Source organism: Centrocercus urophasianus, unplaced genomic scaffold (genome assembly GCF_019232065.1).
Source record: "Centrocercus urophasianus isolate 14NV4802_14NV808 unplaced genomic scaffold, USGS_Curo_1.0 seq_13, whole genome shotgun sequence".
NCBI classification, from domain to species: domain Eukaryota; kingdom Metazoa; phylum Chordata; class Aves; order Galliformes; family Phasianidae; genus Centrocercus; species Centrocercus urophasianus.
The window spans coordinates 32,239,504-32,258,357 of record NW_024884475.1 but is presented as its reverse complement, the minus strand read 5'-3'; the positions used below and the strand labels follow the sequence as shown (position 1 = coordinate 32,258,357).

General features: G+C 45.9%; 1 protein-coding gene across 1 annotated transcript in view; it reads left to right on the top strand.

The window, feature by feature from the left end:
- The first annotated feature begins 6,716 nt into the window (after positions 1–6,716).
- Positions 6,717–18,854, top strand: part of ELOVL6 (ELOVL fatty acid elongase 6) — a 65,714-nt gene continuing 53,576 nt past the window's right edge. Inside the window, exon 1 of the mRNA XM_042811510.1 lies at positions 6,717–6,954. Coding sequence (XP_042667444.1) covers positions 6,866–6,954 — 89 coding nt within the window. The 5' untranslated portion in view covers positions 6,717–6,865. The remainder of the gene's footprint in view (positions 6,955–18,854) is intronic.

Sequence of the window (18,854 nt, the reverse complement as noted above, 5' to 3'; positions counted from 1 at the left end):
TAAACAGCTGTGTTCAGATCTCACCTTATGCCAGTGTGAAAATTTGTTGCTCAAACTTCATTCTAGAACTCTGAAAATCCTAATTTCCAAATCAGGATGACTTGAAGCAGGGATCTCTCCCACATCTAGCTCAAGTCAGCCAAGCCAAGCCAACTTTATAATTCCTTCTTTTGGCTAGAAGAGCCATCCCATGACTAACCTGTGTTAGCACTCTGCTCTTAGGTATAGCAAGTTTCTACTCTAAGTTTGCACTACAGCAACATCCTTGGTCAGCACCTGGACATTGCAAATCACTACACACACAAGCTATTTACTTTTTCTTTTTTTTTTTTTTTTTTTTTTTTTTTGTAGGTGACATCCCCTTTAATGGGCCGAATCAGCTCACAAGGGGGTTAGGGCAGTGCCAGAGGTGGGGACCAACAGGAGAGCAGGCAGCGGAAACTCCCCTTCTGTGGCAACTGGGTTGGCTCAGCCCTTCCACTCAGGCAGTCTTCCCCTGCCAGTGTGGCAATCCATTGAAGCAGAGAACAGAATGACCTGTCATTTGGGAATGCTTCCCAAACAGCATTAATTCTCCACATGATCAGCAGCCTCCAGTGGAGTAATTTCTATAGTCTCTTTGGTGGAAGGAGAATAATAACTTTGGCACATGGACATTGCTCATGTATCCACATGTATATGTTAGCTTCCAATGGTAATTGTGTACCCAGCACATCCCTGGGACTGGCAGATGGGACACAGTATAAGAGGAACAGCTGCTGGAGGCCAGGTGGGACATCAGAAAGCGCTATGTGATACTCACATCCTTGCAAATGCCTTGAATCCAAAGTGAGTAATGCCAGAGTCCTCAGCTCTGACACAACACGGCTCCATCTACACTGATAAAACTGCCTGGAGATCAGGTAGTAGGAGGCCAGAGCAATGACAGCGCCTACCCACGGACTTCCCTCTGATACAGTAACAACATATCAAATGTACAACTGGGTACAAATGCTTCCTCTCGACCCTACTCACTTTCTTCAAAAACCCTGGCAGTTTTACTGTCAACTTGTCATCCTCTTATTTCTTCATGTCTACTTGCAATCTAATGCTAACACAGAGCTTTTTATTTGAACACCAGCAGGAAGGATTTCTGAGGCCAAAAAATACCTGCATGGTCCAGGAGATGTTAAAAGATATATCCAAATATTGAAGACAGCCTTTTAAAAAGACATTCTCTCTGCAACTACTTCTCTGTAAAACCACTTTATTTCATGACTTTTCTTTCCACTACTCTAAAGAGCACATAACTCTAAATTGCAAAGTAAAGTTCTTCTATAGACTATTTTTGCACAGATTCCAGATGGCACAGAGTGAGTGACTTTTCTATGTAAAGCTAAAGATTTCAGAAGAGGTGACTATAAAGACATACTCAGCTTTTGTACCCTCTTAATCGCTGATTGCAGGATTAGTCCAGCCAATGAAGCAGTAGAACAACAGAAAATCCCAGCAATCATTTCCCATTTTTAGTTTTGAAGCTAAACATCCTTTTTCTTTCTTTTTTCTTTTTCTTTTTTGTTTTTGTTTTTTTTTGTTTGTTTGTTTACTAAATCCCCAGTGTGAAATATAATCAATATTTATAAAGTTAAACATGACATTCCTATATAGGAAAGCGAGACCTTCTTTTCCATCTTTTAAATCAGTGGGCCACTGCATGCATGCATGCATACCTGTATGGTCTCACTGGCACCATCAGAAAGATTATGCAGCATGACTGATGACTGAGTCCTATCCTTCATAATAGCCCCTGTGTGGGATTTGCGTAGCATATGTTTATTTTATTTAATAACAGTGATAAGTAATAGTGATATTAATCATAATAGATAAATAGTAATCAACAGGATTTAATCCTGTTACTTCTTTCCTGCTGTGGGATTTCAAGTGGTGGCTCTCACCGTCTAATGGGCAGCGAGTGGGCTGAGTATGGCTTCCAAATGCTATTGTTGCTTCTGTTGCCTCAGGACAGCAAGCGCTGCAACACAGCTCATCCCTGCTGAGTTCAGCAGGACTTTCCAAAGCCATTGCAAGCTGGCCCCTCAAAATCTCACAGCAAACTGAAGATCTATATGTTCTACAAGCTGTGATGTCTGGGATGGAGCCTGTAAGCAGTTTGGCAATACCACTGTTACATATTAAGGTTTTTAGGCAAGTGAGAGTAGCGAACTTGTTTGTTCAGGAGAGATAGTGATATCAGTTTACTGGCTCTGGAAGCAGATAAACCTGCACAGAGCAAAAGCAGGTGAAAAGCCTGAGCCTGCCTAATTACACTTTCCTAACCACTGCTGGCAGATAAGCTCTGTCCTAGAGGCTGAAACCACGAAGACAAAAATCCAACCACGAGATTCTCAGGATGCTGAGTATTTTCATATGCAGCCACTTCATCAAAGCAACAGTCAGGCTTTTGCTCTCTTTCAATACCACTTCTTGAGGTTTTCAAGTAGCGCGAAAAAGTATGGAGAGTTAAGGTTGATGTGTACATGCTCTTTACTGCCTTATTTCTCAACATCGCCCAAAATAAACACATTCCACCCACAAATGCACACCTGAAATAACATCACTGATCACTTGAAGCATCACCTCCTGCTCATGTGATTTTTTCATACTGCAATATAAGAGCAATGTGGCTGCACAGACCCCATTATTTCAACCACACTTCCTGTTCTTACCCTAATACATTTAAAAGGTAGTATGGAGGAACGTTAAGCAAATATATGTAATAACATCCAGCACCAAGTACCACAAAGCCTGTCTCATCTTCCAACTTCTGCCATAGACCTGCGGTGTGATCTCAGTATGCAGGCTAGAGTGGCCAGCATAGATATCCAATTCGTGTGCTCGTGTTTGAGCTTTTTGCATTTCACTTCTGTCTTTTGCCTCCTTCCCTTAAAAAATAGATCATTTTGTTGACCTCTCAGCAGGGAAAACAGGGAAAATGAGTTCATTTTCTCTCTGTTTTACTGATGGGATCAAACCCTAGAGTCTAGTTAAGAAAATAAGCCTTCAGTTGCGTTCTCTCCTTGGCTTGTAGGTATGAAACCCTCTACAGATATGCAGATGTTCTTCCAGAAAATGTATGTAGGTAGAAAGATCCTGCCTTTTGTTTGTGAATGGATACCATCTGGGGTATACTTAGAACTGCTACTAGACTATAGAAAAATGGGAAATACAAATTTTTATATGTAAATGGCTATAATGTGGAAAGTTTTGCTGTTGGATTGCATTTTATGCACAAGACTTTGTGTACTTCACAAAAGATCTTTTGTGTACCACAAAAGATTTTCCACTTCTTGCCACAGAACCATGGCCTGAAGCTTAAGTGTGAATTGAGAAATGCTTCTGCTGCTCATGGCCGTGTAGAAAATATTGAGGGTAGGGAGTGAGGAAATGAACCATGTGAAAGCAATGCTCTCATCACCTCGCTTGTAAATACGCCGAGCTGTTATCTAATCCATCTAAGCCATAGCCCCAGTGATGCGGAGGGGCAGGTTTTTGTCTGAGCTGCCCACGGGAGCTGTACTCTTATGCTGCATTTCACTCCTGCCTGTTGCCATTTCCCTTTTATCTGGTGTGAGCTGCACAAAGAATAATGCAAGTGATTTTAGAGATAGGTGGTTTCAGAGCACTCTGTTGGTTTTTAAGCATGTGATCAACTTGAAGTCTTTGGCTACTGTAGTGCAACGGAATAGGATTATGTTGAGACATGGCTTATTTTACAGATCTGGAAGATGACACAGTAATTCAGCTTTAAATTCCTTTACAACATTTTAATTCTGATTAGTGCTGACTAAAGATTTATTACCAGCTGGCTGCCCAGGCTCAGCAGTTTGTTAGTGGGATTTGCTCAGGCCCACCACAGCAGCCACTCAGGCTGTGGCACAGCCCCAGTACAGTGCAGTGCCACTGACTGACCTAGTTGTGGGTCTTCACTGATAGACAGACTTGGGCTGACAGTAAGTGGTCCTTGGCCATCTTGTTGTTTATTCCCTGGTACCTGATGAAAACATTCTCTTTGGAAGGACAGGTCAGGACCAGCTAGTAGTCCCAGAGATGCCCACCTACTTCATTCTTCCATTAGCACCATCCAAGGGCACCAATGAATTGTTTCCAGATTACAGGGAATATAGGAACCTTCATTCTTTTTCTGTCTTCTGTTATTTGTATGTTGTTTTGCTTTCAAGCCAGCCAAAATTGTAGAGAGAAATCAAATCCTTTAATACATCAGTTGATACAGATGGAAAAAAAGCTTTCAGTACACAGTCCTCCTTCAAGTTTTTATTTCTTTTAGTAATTGATGCTATGTTTAAATCACGATGTTGTCTCTCGTTGCCACTTACCATACCTTATATTGACTTGTCAGCAATATAGTGCCTCATTTCCCAGCAGCTGCTAAGAGTTTAGTCAACATCCAGCTATACATCGGGACGCCAAACTATTCAAAATCACTCCTCGCGGCAATGAAGCCTAATGGTTTTTGTAGTAATTTAACACTGTGACAAGGGAGGAAAAAGTATTTGCTTAGTAGCGGGAATGATGATGGTTAGGTGCCCAACCTGATTAGACAGTTCTTTGTAAACCTTGAATGAACCTGCTCACATTATTCAACCAAATGTTCCTGGGTAAAATGTAAATGGCATTGCTGTCTATCTGGTATAAAATGCAGTGTTTAGCTGCTACACATTCTGTACAGCTTTAAGAGGCATCCTGAATGAAGGGAATAAACATTAATGCTTGTTAACTAGCTACTTACTGAATGAGACAAGGAGCCCATAGGAAAAATATAAAGTTATGCATGTGAATGCAAGCACAAAATTTGCTAAGATTGTGCTCCCTGTCTTTTGGAGACATTATTCTGAAACCTTATCATTCTCACCCCACCCTTCCTCATGAAAGGATACTTACAACTTGAACTGCTTTCATGTAAGAATTAAACAAATTTAAAAATGGTTATATAACAGTTGTTTTCCCCTGAAAGAGGTTATGTATTTTACTGTTCTCAAATGCAACTTATATAAGCGCCTAGAAGCAAGGCTGTGCAGGTGTTATACCCTCTTTCAGTGTCCATGCAGGTTTTTCTAAGTGGTGCAAGTGGAGGTGTTACCACCCAGTAAGCCATGTGGTGGGAAGAATACTCAGGTAGCCTACGTGGGCAGAGGAAGAAGGACTGGATGCAAATTGCTTCACCTAAATATAGGTACAGAACTCTCAAAGCTTGTGTCCAGATTTAATTGTTCAGGAGTTGCATTCGGCAAAAGCAAGTTAACATACAATAGTGTTTGTTGAATTGTGAATGGATTTCTACACATCCCTGTACTAAAGATACTATTCAGACACATGACTAGAGCCCACCATTGGAAGAAGCCCAGGCACATGCTGCCACGATGTCACTGCCAGGTGACATTTCAGCTGGAGTAGCATAGCTGGGGCTAACCTACAGGAAGCTGAGCTGGCACAGGAGCAGATCATGCAGGCAGAGAGATGCTGTGGAGCTGCGTTGCTCCTGGAATGATGGCGGGGAGCGTTCCCTTTGCCCAGATCCTGAGTATCTTCAGGGGCAGTCACCAGGAGCAGGAAAGCGACGGAAGGCCGCAACGCCAAAACCCTGCCCCACCTACAGTCTGGTGGCTGCAAGAAGCAGTTCTGGAAAGCTTTGAGCTTCCCTTCTCTGTGGGGAAAGCAGGGAGAGTAGTGTTCCCAGGCTACTGCATTGTGTCTATGCAGACAGCAATCTCTCCGAGGAAAGACTGCTGGACCTGGATCTGCTGAGGGCCTCTGGTACAATGAGAGTAAACAATAATTCAGCACTGCCTTGCAATTTCAGTGTGAGCAGCTGAAACACATGATGCTGAAGAGCATAGTGGTCAAAATGCAGATAGAAACATCAGACAGGTTAGGTGTTGGTATCCTACATCCTGAGGGCTCCATGTTGTGTTTTTTTTTGCTGTTCTTGGACAACGTTAAACACTTCCATGTCAAGAAGAACTGAAATCCACAAGAGCCAAGGGTATGCTGACCTGTGCTGGCTCTGCTCTGCTTGTGTCTGGCATCCATGAAAGTGGGAACCCCACTGCCTTCAGACTGCAAAGCTAGCAGGGACTGTGCCCTGCCTTGAGACCAAGTTGTTGGGAGAAGCGTGGCTAGGGTGCTGGCCCTGCTGGAGCCAGAGGAACTCAGCTGGTGACAACAGCATGGGACAGATGTGCCAGGAAAGATGAAATGAAGGATACGTCGGTACACCCCAAGAAGGTGACGGCCCTGCATCAGGTCTCTGCCTTAGGTTTGAGTGAAGATCTATGCTCCAGCGGCCCCTAAGCCGGGCTACCCTCCTGCAGGCCGGCACTCCCGCAGCACGCCGGACCGGGCCAAGCTGTGAAACACGGGGACCGCGCTGTTGCGGGGCCCGCAGCCTCAGCAGGTGTACGCTGAACGGAGATGCAGAAAGGCCGGGGGGCTGTGAGGCGTTTTGGGGAGAGCCCTGCTTCATAAGTCTCACCCCGTGATTCTTTACTTGGGGGCTGCCAGAACGGCCGGGGGGTCCCCTTTCCCCGGCTGGCTGGGGGGTGGCGGGGGGCGGGTGTCCCGGGCGGCGGCGGCGGCGGCGGCGGGCGGGCACTAAGACCGCGCCGCCCCCGGGCGCTGCGCGGCGCGGCGGCTGCAGAAGAGGAGGAGACCGGCGGGCCCGGGAGGAGAGGCGCGGAGGGGAGCGGAGCTATGCTAAACCTGGGGTACCGCTGAGGCGGGGCGGCCAGGCCGGAGGCGGGAGATCTCCGGCTCCCGAGGCGGCAGGAGGCATTTAGGCGCGGGGAGCGGCTCCGCAGCCACCGGGCCAATGAACATGTCCGTGTTGACTTTGCAGGAATACGAATTCGAGAAGCAGTTCAACGAGCATGAGGCCATCCAGTGGATGCAGGAGAACTGGTGAGTGCCGGCGCTGAGCCCAGCCGGCTGCGCGGCCCCGCGGCGCCGTGCGCGGGCACGGGGTTCCGCTGCTACCTGCCCGACTCCGCCGCTCCCCGGCCCCGCTCCCCCCGCCTCGGATCCCTCATCAAACTTCATTTCCAGCCGCGCCGCTATCAACTTTGCGGGCTGTGCGGGGAGATCTAGGGCCGGGGGCCGGGATCCCCCTTCCTGTCGCGGCCGCTCGCCCACGCCGCCCTCCGCGTCCCGGTGCCGCGCCGCCTGCCTGGGCCTCGCCGGGCGCGCCTCGCCCGCGCCGCGCTGCACTGCCGCACTCCCTTAGCCGGGACCCGGTCTCGTCCTGCATGGCCTCTCGGTCCTCTCAGCTCGGGGAGCTGCGGGGCGACGGAGGGCAGCGCTGCCCGTGCCCGTGGAGGCGGAAAGGTGCCGGGTACCTGGTAGGGCTTGGGCAGGGGCTTGCGGAATCCTTCCGTGTCTCATCTGGGCTTTTCTTAAGGGCAGGATGAGCAAAACGACCAGCCTGTGGTTTGCGTATCCCTGTCGTCCTGTAGATGAGCCGTGTGGATACCCTGTATTGCTCACTACTCGCATGGGCACTCTGTATAATGGCTAGTGTGGGTAACTTGTGTTGGTACCCCATGCTGCTCATGTCTCTGAAGAAGCGACAGCATATAGGTGCTCTTGGCCTGAGAGTGTTGGATGCTTCCCGTTTTGTTCACATTCTGAAAGAAAACTGCCATCAGAATAGGACAGGCTGGTAGAAGAGGTTGGAGGGGGTGATGTTTGAGATATGCATTAGCTGGATGAGCCACAGGAGATGCAGTTCAGATTAAAGAACATGACTGGGAACCAGGATTTGTGCGTCGTCCTCGTGGTTCTCCTGCTCTTCATTATGTGACCTTGAGACAATTACATAATCTCTCCTGGGCCTCAGTTTCCCCAGCCAGCAGAGACCCGGGGTAATGCTGAATTACCTCGTGGGGTGCTTTGGAGACTGAGATGCTGTTTGCTGAGGGTCCGGGAGACATCAAGCACTGTGTAAATGCTAAGCAGTGTTACTGAAGTCTCCCTGGCTGTGTGCTTGCTGCAGTTAGCTAGCTGGGACTCATCAGCATGAGGCCCCGCTGCCTGGGCCCAACAGAGGAGGCCATTGACTCTGTGCTCTGCTGTGCAGCCTGAGAGATGGGATGCTCCATGTGCATGGAGTCTCAGTGTAGTTTCACCCTCTGTAAAAGAGCTGATGCATACTTAAGTTTGATTCATATAGAAGTAAAGGAGAAGAGCAGTCTGGCCCAGGGACATTTCAGGGGACAAGATGAAGCCATGCCTGCTGCAATCTCTCTCCTAGCAAGCTTCTCTTGAAAATACTGGTGAAGCTTCTTCCAGATTTCGAGTTAGCTTATACATCCTTATCTGATGGAAGTTTGCTCATTTAATGGAACTGGTTCTGTTCCAGCACATGAGATGTTGGCGAAAAACTAACAAATAAAATACAGCAGCTAAGGGCTGTACAAGGAGGCTTCCCCAGTTCCCATCGGTTTACTCCGTATGTTTGTCTGCACTGACACTGATGGCAGTGTTTGCCTTCCTGGCTTAATAGGCAGAACTTGGATGCACACATCATGACTATGAGATGAAGTTATTAAGCAGGGATAAACACTGTTGTTTCCTCCTTAACAGGAGGATGAACTAAGGGGTCGGACTTCCCAGAAATCTGTGGCAAGAATTTATGCTCTTACTAGTCATTAAATGTAGGTAAACAAGTCCCAAAGGTGTGGCATTTGTTATTTTACTTCCATCTCAGAAACAGCTCTTGATGCCTTACAAGGCCAAAAAATAATAATAAATAAGATCTGTACTGTGTGTGAGGCAAGGAAGTGGCTCTAAGTGTTGAGCAGCTTCTGGGTTTGGAGCATCATCAGTGGAGTTCAACTTGATTGCAATGAGGACAGACCAGATTTAGGCAGTGTATTAATCCCTTTACATACCCTCTGGGTTCTGGACTGTTTAAATACTAACAAGCCCTTTTAATTATAACTTTTCCAGCCAGGCTGGAAAAGCTTGAACACAAAGTCCTGGGATAGTGGCATGCCCCCCTGTGTACCAGTGTTGTTGGTCTGTATGTGTGATGGTGCAAGGGACAACATGGCTGCTTCTCTTTTGCCAGGGCTGAGCCTCTTTTGCCTCCATTCTCCCACTCCAAACTGCTCTTCAGGGCAAATGAATGTCACGGGGAACTTGGCACCTCACTCATTGCAAACACCCATGATTGCCTTCAGCACGCGTACGTGCTGGGGTTGTTCGCACTCCCACGTCTGCCTCTGAAAGTGTTCCCTGTGAGGCTAATGTGGATGGAGCCATCCTGACAGCTGAGAGCTGTGACAGCAGTGAGTGAGGGCCTCCTTGCCTCATCCTAGGTATTCCTCTTTCAGTTTATGAAGACCCTCCTCCCACAGTGAGAAGGCTTTCTGGAGTGTGGACCTACATTAGCTATGCTGTACAGAGGCTGCTGTTGGAATGCAGAGGGAAAATGAATGGTCCATTCCCAGTACCTCCAAGCTCATGAACTTCAAGCCTTCCTGGTGTGCCATCCCACCATCCTACTGCATGGCAGTAGGATTGGTGTAAAGCCACCAGTCTCGGGGCAGAGCTGGTCCCCTACCCCACACCAGTAACAACAGTTTTGGGAGAGGCTAACGAGCTGCTAGGTCCATTGGGTCCCGTGGAGCAACTTGCACTCGTGTTGTGTGAAGGCTGTTGTTTACCACCATCTGCCATCAGATAAGTGGATTTTCATGTAAGATGCAGCACCCCATTGATCTTATCATGCTTGTGCTGTGGGAGTTGTGATTTCAGCAAGATAAGAATTAAGCCCGAAGTTTGTTAAAACTATTGCTTAAAATGAATTCTTGGATCAAGCTGTCCTACTACCTCCTGCCAAACTTCTTTGGAAAGAGATGAAGCAAATAATCTGTGGAATATTATTATTTTTAATCAAGCTGCTCCATGAGAGTGCATGCTACTGTAGCCCTTCATTTCTTTGAATCAATAAATTGTGGATTTTGCAGGGGACTGCGGGCTCAGGCAGGCATGCAGCAAAGGGGCCAGCAGCGCTGCCATTCTGGCTGCAGGCACTGCGGCGGTAGAAAGTGGCCGGAGCTGAAGTGGCAGAGATGGGTGGCGGGAGCGCTGGCTGCCGGGTGCCGCCGCGCCGCAGAGCGCCAGGTTGGGGCATCGGCACCGAGTGACAGTTGTTCCTGTTATAATTGTCTGGCCAATAATAATTATCTTCAGATGTCTGCTGACGAGGGGCTCGCCAATGGGGAGGCAGGAGGCCTGTGCTGACTGCGCTGAGATTATCTGCCTGGGGTGACGTCACGCGAGGGCTTGCCGAAAATCACAGAAACTTTTCCTGTGCTGCTTCACCACCGGCGGCAGAGCTCTGGGATCCCATCCCGAGCCATTGGTGTCCTGGCAGCTCTACACTGCAGGGTTCTGCTCCCCCCATCCCTCTCCATGTTTCTCTGTTTCCTTTAACCCTTGTCAGCCAGCATCGAGCTCTCAGGTGGCAGCAGGAGGATGAAAGCAGAGCTAGTTGCTCCCCTAGGATGCTGTGGGGCTGTGCTGTAGTAAGTGGCCATTTTTGTTAATGAAGCTGTAGGACAGAGTGAAGCCCTGTGGAAAGTCTGGCAACTCAGGCATGACTGTGAAATTACCTCTGAGCTCTAGATTAGTATAAATGCTTTTGTATTAAAAAAGCTGGTTTTAACCTTTTCTTATCTGAAATTCTTATGTGGCAGGGGACTGAGAGTACCTCTAATTCTGGGGGAAATTTACACCCTGCTATAATTCTCTTTCCAGTCCAAATTGAAAATAGATGTGGAAAGGCAGAAGGTGTGCCAATTTGGGTTTCAAGATGGGCTTCCCTTTTAATAATTCATGCAGGCACCATTGTTCTGGACAGGTTTGTTTCCTAAATGCAGAACAAGCTTCTCTAATCCACTTAAGTACTCTTACTTCATGCAGAAATCATAAATAAGAGGCTGTGCCTATCACTCCAGGCATGTGCGTATGGCAGCCTAAGATTGATGTAAGCTACTTCCTTATATATGTTTTTGAAACCGAGTGCTTGCAAAATGCCAGGGGAACATGAAGAGCAATGCTGTGGTCACCCTGTCTTTCTCTTGAGTGCCATGGCAGGGATGCAAAATGCAGCACTGGAGCTGCTCTTCACCATGGAGGCTGTTTTATTTGACCAAGTTCAGAGAATGTAGGTTACCTTTACATTTACTCCAGTGCCCAGAAAGCGTTTCTGCTGTTCTCTGGTGCCAACTGGCCAGAAAGCTGAAAGAGCGAAGTGCTGTTGGTGCCATGGAAATTAGCGAATAGCAGCTCTTTGCATTTCCTCCATCCTTTCCTGAGCAAAAGACTGATGTACTACATCATCACAGAACTCTGCCTCTGTGAAAGTGCAAGGATGAAGCCAGCGGAGAGCAGCAGCATTGTCATTTCAGAGTTCAGGTGATCAGTTATTTTCTGTCTCTGTGTGTGCTTGAGGAAAACAACAGAACAGAAGAGATGGTGGCACAGAAATATCATCCTGAAGATAAATGTGTTGGTGACTTCTAGATTCAGCCTGCCTCTGAAACACAGTCACTGGCCTTTCCCTCACCCTATTCCCGGAGTTTGAGCACATCTCTTTTTGTGCAGCTTCATGAATTTTTAAGCTTCTGAGAGTGAAGACATCTCTTCTGCTTCATATGTGAAACACTGTGTACTCGTGGGACTAGCCACCTAGTAAAAATGGCCAACATGAACTCATTTATGAGACTGCCATTATTTTCAAATGCAAATTTGAATACTACGGAGAGTTTTCACTTAGGAAGAGTTACATAATGCTGAATTACTTTGGCACTTTTGAAAACACAGCTAACATCTTCAGCTAGGTTCATGTCATTAGAGCAGAATGCAACTAGCATGGTTAGGACTTTCGATAACTCCGTTAGCTACTCTACTTAATGTAACTGTCCTCCCAGACCACTGAATGCAGTCAGCCTTTGTGATCAGAGCATCTATTGCTCCCTAAGGAGTAAAGCCTGGTCCTGTTAGTATTGGCCTCAGCAGAGAAAGGTCTGGCCAATTATCGAACTCTCACATTTTTGCTTTGTGTTTGAAATTCATGTCTTCTCCACAGTTGCCTGTAGTGGCACTGGGGATAGAGGGATGTTTGTACTTATTTATTCTTTTGACTCTTTGCGCAGTCTCTGCACCTTGCTCAAGAACCTAGCCCAACCACTTCTCAGCTCAATTTCATGTGAGGATTCTTAGTGATAAATGTAGAGATTAAAAGGGGTGACATCTTGTAAGGAAAAGGCTGTAATGTTCCTGTTTTCCTAACAGTGTAAGCACTGGACCGGTTCCCCAAGTGCCTTGGGGGTGCGGGCAATCGGAACAGAATGATAAGTGAGCACAGAGACTCTGCTCTGCTTCAGAGTTTGTTGAAATGCAGGAAAATATAGAGTTGGGATTTCACTTTTTGCTTTAGGGGTAAACTTTGAGTGCCTATGGAGTTTTCTGCAGTTTTGAGAGTGATTTTTGTAGTACAGGGTCCACTGGGAGTACATGAAGTAAGATGACAGAAAACACTCCTGAAAGCTTTATCAAGAGAGAGTTAAATGCTTTTTTTTTTTTCTAATGGAAGTGGTCAGAGGTTAAAATATTATTTTTAAATGTAAGTTGGCATTAGCTGAAATGTAAAATAAACTTTTTATTGACTCAGACTGTATTGACGTGAGCTGTTAGTACAACAGCTTCACCTGTGTATTGCTATACAATACTACTATGCAATACTATTTTATTTATTTATTTTGTAAACTGTTTTGTCAGCCCACTTGAATCTTGTCCTGACCTGATGCAGAAAAAATTTGCCTTTACTTTGTGCTGACAGAGTGCCTTGCAAAGTGATGCTCCATCCCTGAGTGAAGACCCCAGCACTTCTGGTGCTGTGAGCCTGCTGTTCTCGCTTCCATAAGTGTGTGTCACAGTGCAGAATTCCCTGGGCTTTCTGTGGGCTGCAGGTGCAGTCCAGTGGGGTGCTCTGCAGGGATGCTCAGGTTTGTGGCATCCTGGCAGGCAGTGCTGTGGGTAGCAACATGTCTGTGTTTGCACCTGGTCTAATTCAAGGAAGAAACTCTGTCACTTCATTAAGATTGGAAAAGACCTCTAAGATCATCTAGTCTGACCCCAACCCATCCATACCATGCCCACTAACCACATCCTTCAGTGCTGCATCTACGTTTCTTGAATGCCTCCAAGTATGGTGTCTTCACCACCTCCCTGGGCAGCCTGTGCCAGTGCCTGACCACTCTTTTGTTCTACTATCCAATCTGAACCTCCGCTGGTGCAACTTATTACTCTGGTCCCAAGGGACAAAGCCAAGGTGGCAATGTGTACTGTTTTCTCATCCAAAGTAGCAATTGCACATGATGGCAACTTTCCTTGTGCCCTTTGTACTGTTCTCCATTACGCATCTTTAGCTGCAAGCCTTATTGATTCATGTGAGGTCAACAGTCTTACCTTTGATTGCCACGAGGCTTACTTGTGTTAATTATGGACTTGGGAGCAGGTGGAAATGCTCCAAAAGTAACATGACCTGATCTGCCAGGGTAAGCAGCCAGAATGTTGCAGAGGATACATGCCACAAAGTGATGAAATGATGGGCAGATCTTGTATCTGCCAAGAAATCTTTGACCCTGTGTAGGGAGAATGGTTATTTGGAGTGATGAAGGTGTTTTACCTTGTGCCAGAGATCCTGGGGCTTTGCAGAGGGCGTGCAATAGTTTGTGCAATGTGCAGCATACAGGGGAGTGATGATCATTCATCCCTGAGTGTGGCGGAACCTGGCCTCAAACTGAGGATAGCCATAGCCTAAACCCACATAGCCCATAGTACAAACCCACATCCATCATCCAGGAACAGTACTTCATAATGTGCTGCATGATTTCAATGAAAGTTGGGGGCTTATGTCATCTCTGAAAATTGTTCCTTGCGTCTTAGTTTTTTAGCTGGAAAATATGAGGCAATTTCTCTCTAAGGTATTACTGTTTGTTTGTTTGTGTGTTTTAAGTGTGTCATAGAGGTTATTCTGAAATGGTAAGACCTGTATGAGTAGTTGTGTTAGAAGAATTCAGAAAACATAGATTTTATGCTAATACCATGCAACTTTATATTTGTGTGGCAGTGAAGAAGACTTCATTCTTGGGAAGAATGTGGGGCAAAGTCTGTCTCCTTGATTGTGGTAACCGGAGAGTAAGAAGCTGTTCTAATATTGGAGAGAAGGCAGTTTGTTGTTAAGTCTGGACCATTTGTAACTGCAAATTTATGGAAGGAATTGTCCTTCACATAGTCCAATAAAGCTTCAGACATCTTCTGATGATAACTTTTAAGTAGAAATTTTAAAGCTTACTGGTAATTAGTTCCAGCATATGAAGCTTGGAAATTGAGTGAAAAATAAGTTGATCATCATCCACAATCATGGCGTCACAATTTGAGTGCACTGATTCTGGAATCTGATGAATTCACTTACCTCTGGGCATGAAATTTATGGTCAGTCCAGAGTATTATTAAGGGTGAATATTTACCCTGCATATCTTGAGCCATCAGTCATATAAACACACCTAGAAAGAGCAATCCCAGGGATTGCCAATTAACATTTTAAGAGGAAGAAACAGTGGGCCAAGCTCATCTCAGTAAGAATACCAAGGTGGTATCAGTGAGGAGTTGGATCCTCTGACTAATAAGGTTGTCTGGTTTTCTTTTTTCTTTTACATTTAGAGCTGTTAAGAGGTACTTAAGATGGTAGTAAATTCCCCTAAGGATAAACAAAAGCAGGATGCCAAAGTTGTTGCGCTGTTCTGTTCAGATAGTGGTTTTGTTTAGAAATCTTTACAAAGTCTGGCTTTCCTCTTATTTTAGCTTTAATGGGGAATTTTCCCAGTTCTCCTGTGCATCTGCCAAATGCAGGACTTCTGTAAATACTAATGGGAGTTTTGTGGTTTCAGACATATGACATACACAGGCAGCCGAAAGCCTTGGGTTTTCTTCCTTTCTTGCTCTCCCTGGAGGGGCTGGTTTTCCAACTCCTTTTTCATGTCTTTGCAGATCACAATTAAGGGAAGTGTTTGTTCGTAACTAAGAACTTTTTGGACAGCTTAGGTTTAGATTCATTGCTTGCTTGTGGTTTCTTCATCATCCTTGGTTGACAGCTGGTGATTTTTGTGTTTCCAAGGTAGAAGCTGAAATCACAGATTTGCATTAAGTGAACGCTGACTGGGTACACATCATTGATTATGGATCCATGATGAAGCAAGTTATTCAAGAGACAAAAGTTTTGAGATGCAGAATGTTTTCACTATGTTGTGAGAGCACTGCCCCCTTACATTTTTGCATAAGAGACTGCTGTTGGATGCTATCTGAAACAAGATACTGACCTCGTTCAACTTTTCACCTCACTTGGTCACTGCTGTGTGCTTAAATACTGTTTTTTGATCTTGTGCCTGATGAAGAAAGAACTATTTTTGGTACCACTCATACCAGAACAGTTCTGTAGCGACCTTCTGTTTTGCAATGGCTCTGTGTGCACAGAGCATAAGTTTGGTTTTTTACGTCATTATTTGTTGTTTCAGAACTCTGTAAACACTTTGGAGTTAAATCCATTATTTTTAAATCTTACTTGGATTGGCAATTCATGCCAATCATACTGCCTTCATACTACTGCATTTCTGTGGGTCCAATACCACACGAGATGCCCTTGTTCAAGGCCTTGTATGTTGTCTTCAGATGTAGTTGCATGGTCCTTGATTTCTGGAATAGAGCAATAACAAAAGAAGACTGCTGGTTTGTAGCTTTGCTCAGCCTGTGTCATACCTCATGTGCTAAAAAGCGCATTGCTGCAACTAGCTGGGAAAATCCTGGGTAAAATCTGTAGTAAATTTTCTGCTGACTTCAACACGAGAGAGAAAGTTGCTAAAATTGTATGTGTTAGGTAAATGTAATGTAGCTTCTGGTATGTAAAATGTTTGTGATAATGCGCATATTTTGAAGTGGTCATTACTGTAAGTGGAATAGTTGGAAAAGATGCAAGAAGAATACTAAGAGAAAGGAGATTGTGTCTACATATAGGAAAGATGCACACCAGGCAGATAAAACAGGCAATCCAGGCAGAAATAATAATTATAAGATCTAACACTGGTGAGCGAGCAGTGCTCTTCCCTCTGTTTTTTCTAGTAGTATGCCCTGATTGAAAAGAAAAATGGACTAGATTAAGAAAATATCTGTTGTGTATCAACATTAAAGCTGAGAGCGTAGATTTCAACCTCAGGTTTTCCAAATTCTCTTCTTGCCTTAGCAGTCCCCGCGAATTTTCAGCAGCTTTGACATTGTGAAGCATATTCCCTGGTGGAAGGCCAGTGGCTCCAGGGTAGACCTGCAAGGCATGTACGATCCTGAGGGTGGTCCTTGCATCTCTGAACTTGTATGAGTAAGGTGAGCAGTTTTGAACTACATCAATTTAAATGGTATATGTGATTGAGGGAGCCTCTTGACAGACCACAAGTATTTTGCTATGCTTTTGTTTTACAATTTTCTGCAGGCTTTTGTCTTGACAGGTTGTCTCCTGATGACCTTATAAGTTACAGTTCAAATTTATTGCTGGCAAAGAGTAGGTCCAGTTCCATTAAATTAGATCATGTTGCATCTGCTTAAAGGGGACATGAATTAGGCTTCAGACATCTTTAGTCAATTTTCCTTGCTTGAATTTTCAAGAATGAGTTGTGGTGGAATTTCAAGAAGCTCGGGTGTTGCAAAAATAGAGACACTTGTGTTCATTGTATTACTGTGCAGAGATACTGTTTTCTAGTATCCTTTTGCCCTTCACTAAGGTCTAGACAGAATATTTACAGTCATGTGCTAGGTGAGTTATATGCTTTAATGGGTAACGTATCTGATGGTAGTAGCTGCCTTGCAAGCAGTGGTTCTGCACTGCTACTGGGGCTGCTCTGAGAGCTACTCGAAGCCACTGTGCCTGAAAATCTCACCAGGCTAGCTTGACTACTTCATTGACTTTCACATGAGGTCTCTTCTCAGCTCCTATATGACATTAAAAGAAAGAAAGATTTTGATTTCCAGCAATTTTGACAGCCACCCTTGATACATACAGTAGGTTGAAGCACATCAGGTGTAAGCTTCGTACCGGCATGTGTTTTTCTTGACCCTGCCCCTTGGATGTCAGCCAGCTTGTGGGGCAACACAGCAGCATCCCTGTTGCTCCTTGCTCTTGGGGGAGATGTCAGAGTGGGTTGGCTTGCTTGTGTTTGCTGTGTCTGGAGCATGCAACCACAGCTGCAGTCAGATGGCCAAGGCCACTTGACATGGCGTTGCCTGGCGCCATGACCTCCTGTGGAGCCTCAGAAAGGCCTGATGAAGGCAGTAAACTGACTGCTTTTCTGGAGTCTGTCTGTGTGACTTTCCCAAAAGCAAGCCAACAGGAGATGGAGATGACATGCCTGTTGGCACTTAGTGCCCAAGGAAGCACACATGTGGCTTGTGGCTCACACACTTTGAGCAGTCTTCTGGCTGCTCGAGTGTGCGTAAAAGCTGTAAGATGTGAATGACTCCAACCCTTGGCTCCACACAGGCCCAACATCCAAACCCTATGTCTGCTAGCATTGTCCAAAGGCTCCTTGAACTCTCGCAGCTCAGGGCCATGCCCACTGCCCTAGACAGAGTGTTCCACGTCCATTGGTGCAGAACCTTCCCCTAACCCCCACCTGACCCTACCCTGACACAGCTCTGTGCCATTCCCTCAAGCCTGTCACTGTTCCCAGAGAGCAGAGCCTCCCCTCAGCGTCCTCTGTTGTGCACTGAACAAACCCAGGGATGTCAGTGATTCCTTATATGTCTTGCTCTAAGAGGGGTAACACATCCTTTTGGAGAACTGGAAGCTTTCAAAGACCCTCACTGTGAAAAGTGATGTTTGGGATTCATCCTAGTAAGTGGGATTACATGGGATGGTGGTGATGAAACATAGCTTTGTTCAGATGGTGATGTGAGTGCTGCGAAGTTGAGCTCGGCTGCCATTCCATGGGCTTCCTGCTGGACTGCAGTGGAGAGGAGGGCCAACACATGAGGGAAGTACGTATGTGGAGGATGGGGTTATGTGGTGGATCAAGGTCCTGTTTCTCAGAGACGCTGGCTAGTGATGGCTTTTGTGTGCCATATCAGAAAAATAGGCAACTGGCAATAAGTTTGCTGGTGGCTTGAAACCCAATGAGTTTTGCAAGACTTCCCAGCTCTGTCCCTTGCTGCCTTGTCCTACTCACCACTTTCTGTAGTCGCAGCCAGCAAGTGTGGTGCAGCCATGTGTGATTCCCTGGCCAAAGGCAGAAGGTCAGTGACTTGGTTTGCAGAGCTTGTGGGAGGATGAGCTAATTTGTAAACAGGTTCAGTGGAGCGTTTTCTGGCCTACGATGCCAATGGGCTAATTCTGAGACCATGTGGTATTCGTGGTGACAAGTGACTGGATCTCTACCATCACCCTTCCATCTCTAAACGTGGTATAGATTTATTTTTCCTGCATAAACGGAGAAATGGAAGAAATCTGCAGCAAAACGTTCCCCAAAGCTACATGAAAATGCATTGTCCCCCTTGCAAGTGGGGGCCTTTGTACTGGGATGGAGTGTCACTGGGTTGATACAGCTTCCCATCTCATTTTGCCTGCATTGCTTCCAGCAATGCTGCCCACATTTGCTGACTCATGCTGGTGCTGCCTTTTTCCCTTGTATTTCCTGTTGTGTTGATTTTTATCTCTGCTCCCAGGGCTGTGCCTTGGATACTCTATGATC